This window comes from Cebidichthys violaceus, unplaced genomic scaffold (genome assembly GCF_023349555.1).
Source record: "Cebidichthys violaceus isolate CVI_PGR_0920_01 unplaced genomic scaffold, fCebVio1.0.p SCAF_2, whole genome shotgun sequence".
Lineage (NCBI taxonomy): Eukaryota > Metazoa > Chordata > Actinopteri > Perciformes > Stichaeidae > Cebidichthys > Cebidichthys violaceus.
The window spans coordinates 1,783,364-1,798,318 of record NW_027176372.1 but is presented as its reverse complement, the minus strand read 5'-3'; the positions used below and the strand labels follow the sequence as shown (position 1 = coordinate 1,798,318).

At 41.4% G+C, this 14,955-nt stretch overlaps 1 protein-coding gene across 1 annotated transcript in view; it reads left to right on the top strand.

Annotated features, from left to right (window-relative positions):
* fat2 (FAT atypical cadherin 2) overlaps nucleotides 1–12,941 on the top strand; it is a 90,468-nt gene extending 77,527 nt beyond the window's left edge. The window contains exons 26-30 of the mRNA XM_068714073.1: nucleotides 2,331–2,484; nucleotides 4,879–4,975; nucleotides 5,140–5,288; nucleotides 5,462–5,730; nucleotides 10,351–12,941. Of these exons, the coding sequence (XP_068570174.1) occupies nucleotides 2,331–2,484; nucleotides 4,879–4,975; nucleotides 5,140–5,288; nucleotides 5,462–5,730; nucleotides 10,351–10,868 (1,187 nt within the window). The 3' untranslated portion in view covers nucleotides 10,869–12,941. The remainder of the gene's footprint in view (nucleotides 1–2,330; nucleotides 2,485–4,878; nucleotides 4,976–5,139; nucleotides 5,289–5,461; nucleotides 5,731–10,350) is intronic.
* Nucleotides 12,942–14,955: the final 2,014 nt, after the last annotated feature.

The window sequence follows — 14,955 nt, the reverse complement described above, 5'->3', positions numbered from 1 at the left end:
CGGATCTCTGTGCTTTTGGAGGAACGGAGTAAACAAACAAACCCCAAAGCTGTTATCAAAAAAAAAAAAAAAAAAAGCCTGCCGCCTGTTTGGTATTTCTTTACCTGTCGGGTCGCTGAACTTCATAACTTGTCATTGTCCTTCAGTCGGATGAGGAAATGTTCAGCGTGGCCCTGTGGACACAGGAGAAGAAGGTCACAGGACTTTATTCATCATCACGTCAAAATCACGTTGCAGTTATGCTGCAGGATCACATTCTGTGGGTGTGAAGCCGAAACAACAAATACAAATTGTTTCCCAAAAAAAGATCCTTCCAGGTCAAATGTGATCAGACAGCAACGGCCGCGGCACGTTTCTTTATTCCTACTGCAGAACATAAAGCCGCCCCCCGACTGTCTGTGTCTGAGATAATGTAAAAGAGGATATTAACAGATGGAGACAGCAAGGTTGAACTTGTTTTCTTCTTCTTATTATACCAGTTTACAAACATACAGTAACACTGGTCTAAAGCAGTCTAAAGCAGTCTAATACTGATTTGAGGCAGTCTAGTACTGGTTTAAGGTAGTCTAGTACTGGTTTAACGTAGCCTAGTACTGGTTTAACGTAGTCTAGTACTGGTTTAAGGTAGTCTAGTACTGGTTTAACGTAGTCTAGTACTGGTTTAAGGTAGTCTAGTACTGGTTTAACGTAGCCTAGTACTGGTTTAACGTAGTCTAGTACTGGTTTAAGGTAGTCTAGTACTGGTTTAACGTAGTCTAGTACTGGTTTAAGGTAGTCTAGTACTGGTTTAAGGTAGTCTAGTACTGGTTTAACGTAGTCTAGTACTGGTTTAAGGTAGTCTAGTACTGTTTAAGGTAGTCTAGTACTGGTTTAAGGTAGTCTAGTACTGTTTAAGGTAGTCTAGTATTGGTTTAAGGTAGTCTAGTACTGGTTTAAGGTAGTCTAGTACTGGTTTAACGTAGTCTAGTACTGGTTTAAGGTAGTCTAGTATTGGTTTAAGGTAGTCTCGTACTGGTTTAAGGTAGTCTAGTACTGGTTTAACGTAGTCTAGTATTGGTTTAAGGTAGTCTAGTACTGGTTTAAGGTAGTCTCGTACTGGTTTAAGGTAGTCTAGTACTGGTTTAAGGTAGTCTAGTATTGGTTTAAGGTAGTCTAGTACTGGTTTAAGGTAGTCTAGTACTGGTTTAACGTAGTCTAGTATTGGTTTAAGGTAGTCTCGTACTGGTTTAAGGTAGTCTCGTACTGGTTTAAGGTAGTCTAGTACTGGTTTAACGTAGTCTAGTATTGGTTTAAGGTAGTCTAGTACTGGTTTAAGGTAGTCTCGTACTGGTTTAAGGTAGTCTAGTACTGGTTTAACGTAGTCTAGTATTGGTTTAAGGTAGTCTAGTACTAGTTTAACGTAGTCTAGTACTGGTTTAAGGTAGTCTCGTACTGGTTTAAGGTAGTCTCGTACTGGTTTAACGTAGTCTAGTACTGGTTTAAGGTAGTCTCGTACTGGTTTAAGGTAGTCTAGTACTGGTTTAAGGTAGTCTCGTACTGGTTTAACGTAGTCTAGTACTGGTTTAAGGTAGTCTCGTACTGGTTTAAGGTAGTCTAGTACTGGTTTAAGGTAGTCTAGTACTGGTTTAACGTAGTCTAGTACTGGTTTAACGTAGTCTAGTACTGGTTTAAGGTAGTCTCGTACTGGTTTAAGGTAGTCTAGTACTGGTTTAAGGTAGTCTCGTACTGGTTTAAGGTAGTCTCGTACTGGTTTAAGGTAGTCTCGTACTGGTTTAAGGTAGTCTCGTACTGGTTTAAGGTAGTCTAGTACTGGTTTAAGGTAGTCTCGTACTGGTTTAAGGTAGTCTAGTACTGGTTTAAGGTAGTCTCGTACTGGTTTAAGGTAGTCTCGTACTGGTTTAAGGTAGTCTAGTACTGGTTTAACGTAGTCTAGTACTGGTTTAAGGTAGTCTAGTACTGGTTTAAGGTAGTCTCGTACTGGTTTAAAGTAGTCTAGTACTGGTTTAACGTAGTCTAGTATTGGTTTAAGGTAGTCTCGTACTGGTTTAAGGTAGTCTCGTACTGGTTTAACGTAGTCTAGTACTGTGAAACCATTTCCAATATCAGTCTTGTTTGTAGCTTCTGGATGTCGTCTGTTTTTGAACCAGTTATCCACACGAAGAAGAAACACAACTGCACAAGTTCTCCCTTTTAAAGATCAAAGTCTCTGTGCTGTTCTCCGGCTGGATCCGGTTGACCTTTGCTCTGATTATTCGCTGCCTGGAGGGGAGAACCTCGATGAATAGTCGCTCTCGTCTCAGACGTCTGGGTGTGTTTTCTTTGCTCTGCAGAGCCGCGTTGCAGGTGTTCGGGATTCTTCCACGGCGCCCGCTGTGAGCTGGCTGACAACCCGTGTGCCTCCCAGCCGTGTGTTCAGGACCGGGTGTGTGTGCCCAAACCTCAAGGTTACATGTGCAACTGCTTACCGGACAACACAGACACACGGTAAAACACACACACACACACACACACACACACACACACACACACACACATTTAATCTAGCAACTCCTCTGGTTGTATAGAAGTCTAGTCTAAAATGATTCTACTTCTCTCTTGATTTATTCCCTCAGTAAACATTGTAAACATGAGTTTATGGTCTCAATCTCTAGTTTACAGTCTTCTTCAATACAGCATGATGTTCATTTAGTACATTATGCTCCATTTAGAGTCAAACACACCATAAAGCAGGGGATGCTTTAGGGGCGGGGCTATCTTGTGATTGACAGGTCTCTACCACGACATGGTCACGTCTGGGAGTTGTCGGTGTTTTCGTCTTACAACTTTAACCCTTTCACAGTGTGTTTTCACTTCACAAAAGTTAATTATAACTTTTTAGTCACCTAAAAGGTGAGTTAGCTCCACCCTCTCGTGTCAAGAAAACAAGATGGCGACGGGCCAAAAAAACAAGATGGCCAAGGGTCAAAATGCAGAACTCTAGGCTTCAAAGTGTCATTATGCAAATGAACGAGTCACGTCACTTTGACTAAGTCCACTTCTTGTATACAGTCACTTTATATTTAAATCAGTCACTTCTTATGGAACTTTAATTTTCCTCGACTGAACGATTAATGAAATAATCACAACGCTAGATAAATTAAGATAATTACATGCAGCTGCAAACTCTCCCTGATCATGTACACACACAAAATTGGATGCAAAGAGATATTGTCATGATGCCAACATGGCATACTAAACACAAACTGCAAAAGCGTGCATGGTTTTTAATTTGCATGATTGGACGCATACTTGTAACTATAACACACAGACACACACACACACACACACACACACACACACTCACGTTCATCAACCAGCTGGTTGTATTCCACTCACACCACCGGGTCACGTTCAAACGAGCTGACAGCAGCGTTTGCATGTTCCTCCTTTCATTAAAGGCCCTCCGGTGGGATTGCGCCGCTCCTCTGGGATATTAACAGCGGTCCGTGTTCCAGGTAGCGTTTCTTCATTAACTCTGTGAATGAAAGATGACCTCCCTCGGATCCTCATTTTTTTTTTTCAGCAAATGGGAGTTCGCCGTGTGACTTGTAAAACACACAGATAGATGTTTTATAATGCCGACGCGGTTCGATAATTACCTTCACGGGTGCGTCACGTTGTAATCAAGTCCGTGCACACGGGAGGAAAATGTACATTCACACGTCCACTGTGTATTTTTGATTGAATACCATCCGAAACCAATTCATCAAAACGGTGTCCCAATACAAAGAAAAAACACAGGACTTGACAACTCAGTTAATCAAAAAACTTTTTTCTCGCTCCAAAAACAAACATCTTGTCCTTTTTGGCTGTGTAACTGCTGGAATAAACTTCCCGAGCTGTACAGCAGGAGAATGTAACACCTGGGAAATGAGACCAGGCAGTTTCATGTAAAACAAAATGATAGTTTCTTGTCAGTATCGCAGAGCAGCGGCACTTAGCAATCAGAGCTGTGCCAGTCGCTCCTCTGGGTCGGTTATTTTTTTTTTCTTCCGTGTCTGGATCTGAGAGATGGACGACCGCAGCGACGCTCTCGGCATCGACAGTCAAAATGTAACCTTAACATCGCGGGGTCAGCGTGGGAGGAAGCCTCTCTGCTGCTCTTCACTGTAGCACTCTAGTCACAAACACCAACTGTTTGCACAGAAGCCGCTCCATTATGGGGTTTTTTGAGCCACAATCTGGAAAATTCCAAGTGAGGGGAAACCATGCTGGCACATTTAACTTTTAAGCCTGAATCGTGTTTTGATTTCAGCTGATTACAACTTGATTTCTGTGTAACCAGAGAAAGAAAATCCTCCACCTTTGGTCTTTTTCATCAAGGCAAATGAAATGTTAAATGTTGATGTCTACATGCAATCTGTATATAAGAATATAAGAAGTGGATGTAGTAATTGTGATGTCACCCATTGGTTTGTGGACCGTCGTTATGAAGCCTCGAGTCCGGCGATCTTTCCGTTGCCATCTTGGATTACGACCGTCGCCATGTTGTTTTTTCGCAACCAATCAACAGGAAGTGACCATATTTGTAATTCGGAGGAGTGACGTAGAGACGCCGTATACGTCTCTGGTAGAGACCTGTCCCTAATTCATCCCCTGCTTTCTGGTCTGTTTGACTCTAAATGGAGCATAATGTACTAAATGAACATCATGCTGTATTGAAGAAGACTGTAAACTAGAGATTGAGACCATAAACTCATGTTTACAATGTTTACTGAGGGAATAAATCAAGAGAGAAGTAGAGTCATTTTAGACTAGACTTCTATACAACCAGAGGAGTCGCCCCCTGGTGGACACTAGAGAGAATGCAGCTTTAACACACTTCCTCTACTCCTGCAGGTGTCACAATCAGACAGTGTGTTGGCCCAATCCGTGTCCTCAAGGCTTTGATTGTAAAGTCATTGGCGACACCATCCACTGTGACCCGCTGCCTCAGGTCAGTCACAACTACTTACTTATTTACTCTGTGTGTGTGTGTGTGTGTGTGTGTGTGTGTGTGTGTGTGTGTGTGTGTGTGTTTAAGATAAGTATTTCAGGATATGACATCCAAACGGACCTTAAATCATTCTCAATCCTTCACTCGTCCTGCGTGTCTATCAGGTGTCTCCGCTCATCAGCTATGTGGAAGTCATGGCGATCTGTGCCAGCGTGCTCGGCGTGCTCTTCTTGGTCGCCGCCTTCGTTTGCCTCCGGAAACGTTACGTTCAGCAGAAGAACAAGAAGCCCGTCTGTGTCCAGGACTCCAACGGGTGAGAGCAAGTGTTTGAGTCTAAAGTCAGGTTATGTTCTGAGCAATAAAACCTGTTATTACTTCCTTTGAACAAACCTTTGAAAACAAACCGATGCCAGCAGGACTTTTCATGATGTGTAATGACTCTTTAATATCGGACTAAAAGTGAAACGCTACTCTTCACACCCTCAGCTACTTCCAGCCCGGTCTGACCAAGGGCCTGAAGCCCAACAACCAGGGAGACATCCCCATAGAGATGAGCTCCATCAACGACCTCGACCACACGCCGTTCAGGTCGCTGCGTCCTCGCAGCCAGATCGTCTCGTCGGGAGGCGGGGTTTCCTATCCAAAGACGCAGGGGCCGGTCGTGTGCAGCGTTGCCCCGAACTTCCCCCCCAGGCCACCGTCCAGCTCCGACAACGACTCCATCAGGAAGAACCACTGGAACATGGACTACGAAGGTATCTGTGTGTATATCCCCGTATACTGTAATGTTTTAAAGGATGCTTCAGTTTGTAATGTTTTGACGGTTATGTCTTCTGTAACTCAGACAGCTGTTCTGTCACATTTATGTATTTTCATTTAGAGCAGTTCATTTTGAGGTAATGACTTTTTTGTTGCAAAATGACGTTCACCGAAGGGAGAAAGCGACAAACAAACGGTAACGAAGGGTAAACATTCTGTGCGATGCTGCAAAGCCACAGTGTAATGACAGAGACGAGGTCGATGTGAACGAGCGTCGACTTGTCAGGGCGCAGTGGTGCATCATGGGAGAGGCAGAGGACTGCCTGTAGAGCCGTCCATCAACACGCGACGCCGATTAAACTCTGGAAGAGGAAACATTCATTGATGAGGCCGATTAGACGCCACAACATCAGGAAGTAACAAAGAGATTCCTGTTTCATTCCAGCATGTTTTTACTCTCCTCTTTCTCTCTCTCTCTGCGATTGATCCCCTCTCTCTGTCCCATATAGACATATACATGTATATATACATGTATATGTATACATACACATGTATATATATACATGTGTATGTATACATATACATGTATATATACATGTGTATGTATATATATATATATATACATACACATGTGTATGTATATATATATATATATATATATATACATGTGTATGTATATATATATATATATACATATATATATATATATATATATGTATATATATATATATATATATATATTCTATCCTGGTCTATATTCTGTAATACCCTCCTGTATTGACTATCCTCTTTGCTCTCCCTCTGTCTCTCCCTCTGTCTCTCCCTCTGTCTCTCTCTCCATCCCTTTCCTGTTCCTGTTCCTCTTTTTGTTTTTTCTCCCTCCCATCCTTTGTTTCTTACTCTCACTCCCCATCTCTTCTTTTACATTCTTTCTTCTTCTTCTTTCATTCTTACCCTCCCGTATTGACCATCCTCTCTCTCTCTCTCTCTCCCTCCCTCCCTCCCTCCCTCTCTCTATCTCTCTCTCTCGCTCTCTCTCTCTCTCTCTCTCTCTCTCTCTCTCGCGCTCTCTCTCTCCATCGCTTTCCTGTTTCTCCTTTTGTTTTTTCTCCCTCCCATCCTTCAGTTGAACAAACAGGTGAACAGGTGAACAGGTGACATTAAATATGTTAACGAGGGAGAATCAGGAGCGTTTTTAGAGCCCAACTTTGGAACGCTTGTACAAAAGAAAATGAAGACGGTTTGAGGATAAGAATAAAAGAACATGGTCTCCCTGGCCTCAATGTTTTTCACCCTCTTCTTCTCTCATTCTCTCCCTCCTTCATCCTTGTCACCTTCCTCCTTGTTCCCTCTTCATCATTGCCCTCTGGTCCATTCGTCTCCTCCTCCTTCCTTCCATCACACTCACTCTCTCTCTCTCCTGTTATGTGCAGCATATATATATATATATATATATATATATATATATATATATATATATATATATATATATATATATATATATATATATATATATATATATATATATATATATATTACGTAACGGATCAATATGCTGTGCCGCTGTGTTGTGGAGATGAAGATGAAGAGAGGCAGATGAGGCGTCCGTCGTGCCGTCGCTCCCCAGGCAACGCTTCCCTGACAGCTCGTTCATCTGCTCGACCTTACCGGAGGATAAAGGACGCGTTCCTGTAGTCAGCATCCGTCTCGTGGTTAAAGGGAATCCTCCACCTTTCTCTTTTTGGGTTTCGCCCTGCGACCCCGACACTAAATCAAAAAACCCCTCAAGGCCCTCGAGGACAGCTGACATGTCCCGTGTGTCCGCGATGCTGTAAAGGTGATGAGTAAAGGCGGTGTTTTAGTTTAGCCGACTTAATGAATAACGAGCCTTCACCTTCTGTCGCCATCAATATCGTTGGATTGGTGATGAATCATCCAATCGCAGAGCGGCATCAAACTGTCAGCCACCATGACGCGATTTATGAGACGGATGCTGGAGAGAGAGAAGAGACCGTTTGATTTGGTTTTGTTCTAAATATAGATTTTACTTTTTATATCACGCCTCAGTTTTAGAAAACGCCCATTTGCTGAATTGTTCTTTTTTTTTGAGTAAATCATCCAAGCTGTTTCTTATTCCACCTGAATACTTGTTAAGTATGTGCAGGCAGATTTATTTTCTATTCATTTATTTTCTACATCTTTTTGATAAAGCGTCACTGATGAGGCCTTTAACAATGACCGAGGTCTCTGTAACACACCAGGACTTTCTGAAAGTCTTGAATACCAGACGTGTAGGGACAGAACCATTCCTAAAGAGAAATACTTTTACTGACACTTCCCTTTAACGCCTCGCTTCACTGATTCATTGAAAGGTGAGTTCCCGGTGGGAGGCTGCAAACATTCATCACTCTGCAGGTAAAACGCAAAAAGACCTTCACTAACACAAACGACATGTTCACGTCGTAGACTATTTCTCACATTTCATGAGGCCTTAAATTACTCCTCAGGGCTTTATGTTCATATTTATACGAGCTCAGTTTGTGGAGTGAGCGGAGTAAGTCTGCCATTTGTTACGATCCGAGACTCGGCGTTCTGTTCGCCGCAGCTTTAGAGAAAGAACGGCTCTTGTTCTTCGGTAAATTAATGGAAGTGTGCAAAGTGTGCAAGACTTTCTTTCGTACATTTTTGTCACTGAAATCATTGGGTTAAGCGTTCACTTCCTGACAAACATGCACCCGCTTCAACTGCTATCGGATGTTATCAGACTCATAGACGTTATCATCTGCTCACATTGATGATCAGGAATACAAGACAACACCGGAGTGTTAGAACGGCGTCATCACACCGTGAACGTTTATCTACAGCAGCGACACACGACTGACTGAAGTGAGAGAGTTAAAGGTGCAGACAGGAGTCCTGACTTATGATATATATATATATATATATATATATATATATATATATATATATCGATATATATATATCGATATATATATATATATATATATATATATCGATATATATATATATATATATATATCGATATATATCGATATATATATATATATATATATCGATATATATATATATATATATATATCGATATATATATATATATATATATATATATATATATATCGATATATATCGATATATATATATATATATATATATATTGATATATATATATATATACCGACAATATTGTTGGTAAAACAATATTGTTTTTAGTTTTTTGTACAATTAAATGTTCAAACCCCAAAGATATATCATGTACATTCATATACAGCAGAGAACAACCATTACTCACTCAGAGCTGCTGATCCTTTTTCTGTCTATCAACGAATGTATGAATCATCTAAACGTTCTAATGTGTGTCACAGCCACTTTGAGAATAACCGAGTGTATGTCCATGAATATATAATAACTGAGTGTATGTCCATAAATGCATGCAGCTGTGTGTAACCAGCATGGTTACTGCTTCCCCACATTGAACAAAGCTGAAGTAGAAATGAGCCGACACACCAGGAGGACCGCTGCGTGTTCAGAGAAGTCTCTGAGCGAAGGTCGTCAACACGCCGAGTCCTCAGAATGAAGAGGCCGTTCACCTGCAGCTCACTGCTGTTGTCTAAAGATCTAAAAGTCTACTGGGTGTAACGTCTTGTTAGCGCATCAAAAAAAAGGACGCGATAAGTATTTCAAGGTTGGGGACTTAGCTGGAGATTAGTTTCAGGGAAATATTTAAATGATGAAGTGTGTCGAGCTCTCACGGGGACGTACAAGAAGCCAGAAGAGCTTTTTTTTTTTTTTATCAAGGCTGCCCTTGAATTGTCTTAATGTTGAATCTGTTGGATTATTGGACTTCAGGATCAGGATCTAAAATGTTAAAGTACATGTGGTGACTTTAGGAGGTACGCCCTCCTCCTGTTCCGCTAACGAAACCCACGCAACTTCAGTGGAGGTATTTAATATGCAAATACTCAAAAAGCTTTCCTAAAATCCCTCCTGCACAGCAGCAGCTGTCCCGCTGTTTACCAGCATTAATCGCTCGGTGACAACACCGATCAGAGCTGTTTGTCCAGTCTGAGAGCTGATCTCTCACCCTGATATATGTGAATGCCAGTATATCTGTTCTGTCCAAACGTGCATTTTGTTGCTTCACAAGTAGATTATGAGGTCGTGCAAGAGTGAGTTGAGCTGGATCAATAGAGCGGCCAGGCCGATATACCAGGAGATACTGTTACTGCAGATATATAATATGAAGTGTCAGATATAAATAGATAAATTGGTTCCTATCCAAATGTCCCTTTTTATATTGCCTGCAAGTGCTGGATTTTTGATAAATTAGTGAAAGCTTCCTGCCAGCTAACAATTATTATAAAAGTCCAGTTTGGCAAATGAATCACTGTCTATAAAATGTTCAAGAAAAAAAAAAGAAGTTAACAATTTCACAGATCCTAATGTGACGTCTTCAAAGTGCTCGTTTTGTCCAACCGACAGTCAAATCTGCTCAATTCTGAGCTGATTCTCACATTTGAGAGGCTGAAACAGACACATGTTACATGTTACATGTAAAGTAGTGGATCTGAAGAGTCCCTTCTGTCCTCTCTCCTCAGTCTATCCAGCAGACCCGGACTACTACGGCCGCCCGGCGGTCCAGGACTTCCCCCAGTTTGACATCGTAGAGGACACCTACACCCCGTCCTCCACCACGGACTCCCGCAGGAACTCTCGATTCGGCGGCTTCCCGTTCCCGCTGGAGCGCTGCGACCGCCGCGCCCCCCTGCCGCCCTGCTACAGCAACCAGAACCTGGACGACTTCCTGGACCCCAACGGGCACCCTCTGCCCAGCTCCCAGTGCCCCAACGAGTACACCGCCATCAGCTACTACCCCACCCAGCACGCCCGCAGCATGGACAACGTCTCGGGGGGCTACAAGAGGCTCAGCATGCGCCTGAGCGTGGCCATGCCGTCGTACGCGGAGCAGGCCGGCCCGCCGCCGCCGCCGCCGCCAGCGCTGCCGCAGAACACCGCCCAGCCTCAAACCAGACCGGCGGGGCCGAACCCGCGCAGCTTTGACGGCTCCAGCATGGTGGAGAGCGATTACGGGAGCTGTGAGGAGGTTATGTTTTAAGACCGAGCTCAGTTTCAGAGCCTACGTCCCTTTTTTTTCTTTTTGCGTCCTTTTCGGTGATTATTCACTTTAAATTCCATCTGGGGACCTAAACAGTGCGAGTACAAGCCACTGTGACTCCATTCTACGGCAGCTTTGTACACAAGTACACCTCTCAGATGATCTCTCACTGTGAGATCTTTTTTTGTCCGAGATGAAAGCGCCGAGTGGAACAAGAGTTTGGATGTCTTTCATTTGCGCGGCGCAGCCTCTCTGTGTCAGATTAGACGGGAGGTTATTCAGCACCGCTCGGAGAAAGTTCAGCACAAGTTCATCCCTTTGACTGAGAGACGCCCGTTAAATTGTTCGGAGGTGTGAAACCCTGAAGAGTGTTATAAGTCAAAACATCAAGACTTTTCTTATTTTTTAAGCCGACACGAGGCAATCTGACTCTGAGAGGAGCAGAGATCTCTGCTTTCCAAACAACTGCATTTTCACTTCTCGAACATCTGTCCACAACACGCCAGCCACCCTCAAAACATCCACTCGAGCTCTGACGAACATAACAATAATTACATATATATATATATATATATATATATATATTCAGAAACGCCTCTCTGATGAAATCCCCGATAAAGAGCTTTGATGAGGACGGTTGCGCTTGTATGAAAAGGTAAACAGTGTTCATCCCGTCCTGCTGTGTGTTTGTGTTCACTGCAGGAAAACACACACAGAGTGCGTCTAATGTCGGCCCACCTCTTCTATTCTAAAGGTATTAAAAAGTGACACGGAGCGTGGTTTGGTTGGACTCTCTAATCCGCTTACTGTCTGTTACGATGAAGGAGGCTGGATCCTCGTGAACAAGTGACAAAGTTCGTGTTCAGTCAGTGAAGTGGACATGTTTTAACTTGTGAGTGTTACTCGTATCAATGCTGTTTCCATTACTGTTGATTCTGTGGATTATGAATCGAAGCATCTCCCAGGTGGATTACAGTATTATGTTTGTGCTGAAGTCCAGCCCTGCAGTGTTTCTGCCCCCCCATGATAAAGGGAACACTTAATGTGGGGCAGTAATGAAATGTCTATGCAGCCATTTTAAATGGTGGAAATATGCAAAAGCCTCAGATGAAAGAAATGTTTTGGTCAAAGAGCTTGTTGTGCAGTATTCAACGTATTCAAAAGTGAATGTATCATACTGAATCGTGGAGTCAACAACATTTTAGAAAACTGTTAAGAACCACAATTATTAAATATCATTTTATCAACATTTTCTTTATAACCAATTTAGAGCAACAACCCATCACGGAGCTTTGAGTTGAGTAGAATAATATTATTAATGATGAATATTCCTTTAAATGACCCGCTCCCATTATTTAAAGATTACAGTGCTCTCACTGTGCTCAGCCAGATTTCTGAGTTTGTAAAATAGAAAAGAAAAGCTCAAAGCAATATATTTTACAAACTGAATACTGAACTCACTCTGGCAGTCAACTCAAAAGTCAACAGTGTATTTATCTTTGCTTTTGTTTGCATTGTAAGGCAATTTTGTAAACACAATTTTTTTTTTAAGATCAGGTAAAGTGTATCATAACCAAAAGGTAATCTTATCTCATAATTGCCTAAATATACTCGCTAACCAACCTGTTCATTTGAATGAGTTCAGGTCAGTGTCGTCTCCTCTTTATTCAGATGTTTTGACTTTATTTGTGAAGTCTCAGAATGTGTCAGTAGCTTAAATGCCTTCGTTGGTAATTGTTGTTGTTGATGTACAACGTCTGTCTGTCGCTGGTGGTTCAACTGTGACTTTAGAGCGAACAATACTTCATAGTGTACAGGTGTATTGTGTTGTACATACGATCTGTATCTGCGTGTTGTTGTGGTAGGTTGTTGTTTGTGCAGAACATGGCTTCACTTGGATGTACGTTACATTTGTTTTCATTCATAAAGTTTATTTTTTTAATCAATGTGGGCCTCCCCCATGTTTTGCCCGGTTGTTTCTCTGTGAGAGATTTTATTAAGATGCCGTCTTTCTGTTTTGTTTTTTCAATATTGTAAAAGAGAAATATGAATAAAGGTATTATCTTCTACGAACACCGATTGAAGGTATCGAACTTCTTGCTTCGTCTTCTCAGCATCTGTCAAAACAGGTGAGACACACACACACACACACACACACACACACACACACACACACACACATCTGAGGGTTTCGTCACTGTCTGGAAAGAAATGAAAAAACGTTAATCCTATTCCAGACAGGATTTGTTTTATCAGAGGAAATCTTGGGTTATTTGAATTTTCCCATGCACGTCAGTGATGTAAGTCATGCAGACGGTAAAATCATTTTCAGGGTTAGTCTCAAACATCAACTGAGAAACTCACAGCCTGATCAATCAGCACTTTACAGGAAGCAGTTAAGATGATGACAACAGCAAGGAACACTTAAATTTGACTTTTCAGAAGTGAAGATTATGAAACTGTGCATTTAGCCATATTAAGTGATTATGTTCCAATACGTTGCGTTCTAAACGGTTGCATTAGGAGGACACTTTAAATTACATTTACTGTTTAGACCAAGTATCCATGCAACATAATTCAGATAGACGGGGTGGGAACAATGAATTAAGGTGGTGGTATAGCATGTACAAAAGAAAGTTATAGTATGTCAAAAGTAATGAAAAAGTCAAAGTCAAAAAATGTGAAAAAGTATGTCGAAAAAAGGTGAAAGTCATAGTATAGTATGTCAAAAAACGTGAAAAAAGTCATAGTATAGTACGTCAACGAATGACGTACTATACTAGCCAAAGTATAGTATTTAGAAAATATTTAATAATTATAATAATAATTTAGTAAAAAGTCATAAACATATAACTTGTCAAATGTTTTTTAAATGACGCATAGTAGAGTATATCAAGAAAGTAAAACCTATCTATACTATAGTATGGTGAAACTGTTCGTAGTATAAAATGTTAAAAACGTCATGAAGTCATAGTATATGTCCAAAAGAGTCATAGTATAGAACCTCAAAAAAACTCCTAAAAAGTCCTAGTAGTGTGTTGAAAAGGTAATAGTAAAGTATGTGGGGGAAAGTAAAAAAGAAAGTCAATAATAGTCATTGTATATTGATTACTGGATATGTAAAAAAAAAAAGGTATAGTATAGTATGTCTATACCAGTCATAAAAAAAGTCATGATATACACGTAGTGTGTAAAAAAGTCATAAAAATGTCTTTGTATAGTATGTTGATAAATGGGACGCAGAATGTATTATAGCATGTTGAAAACAGTCAGAGCAAAAATATGTGGCGTGATGCTAGTGGATCATTCGTGTGTGTTTGGAGTTTTTTGCTGACATCTAATTTTCTTATGCTAAGTGTCTCACAATGCACAATCACAATGACATAAAACAATAATCTCCTGCTTCCTTACTCACTGGAGGACAGACGCTTGTTTGTGAGAGACAGACAATAAAAGAGATAAAGGCAGGAGGACAGTCTGAGATGCTGTGAATACTTAAGCTGTGACCGAATGAAAGTAATTTGTGTTTGTGTGAAACAGAGAAACAGAAAGCGAGAAATTTGGGGCTTCCAGAGCTAAAGATGCGACAGTTAGTGTGTCCGTGTGTTTCATGAACAACAGAAGAAGCTCTTATCTGACCCAGGCAGCGACTTCCTGACAGATCCTGACGCTCCATGATAAGGAGTGTGTGTGTTTAGAGGAAGCTACAGCACACTGCCTTTCAAGCACTTCCCACCGCTCTAATTTCTGTTTCCTGGAAGCCTGAAAGACTGTGATGATATACGTCTGCTAGTTTCCCCCGAAACTACTTCTTCTTCTCATCAAACTTCTACTTCAAGTTAGTGTTACTCGTGTTTTCCCCAATTCCTTCACGATCAGGACCCAATGCTAAAGGTGCAAGACAATTAGGTCCATGCAGGTATCTGCTCAAAAACACTTACCCAGATACCACGGAGCCCACACTGCCACTAACTGCACTCACTGAAGAAATGTTGTCACGTTTTTGGGAAAACGAAAGAGCGTAATCAATGAGCAAAAAGCAGCATGTGTTTACATCCAGTAACTAGCGTAGCATAGACGTGCTAGT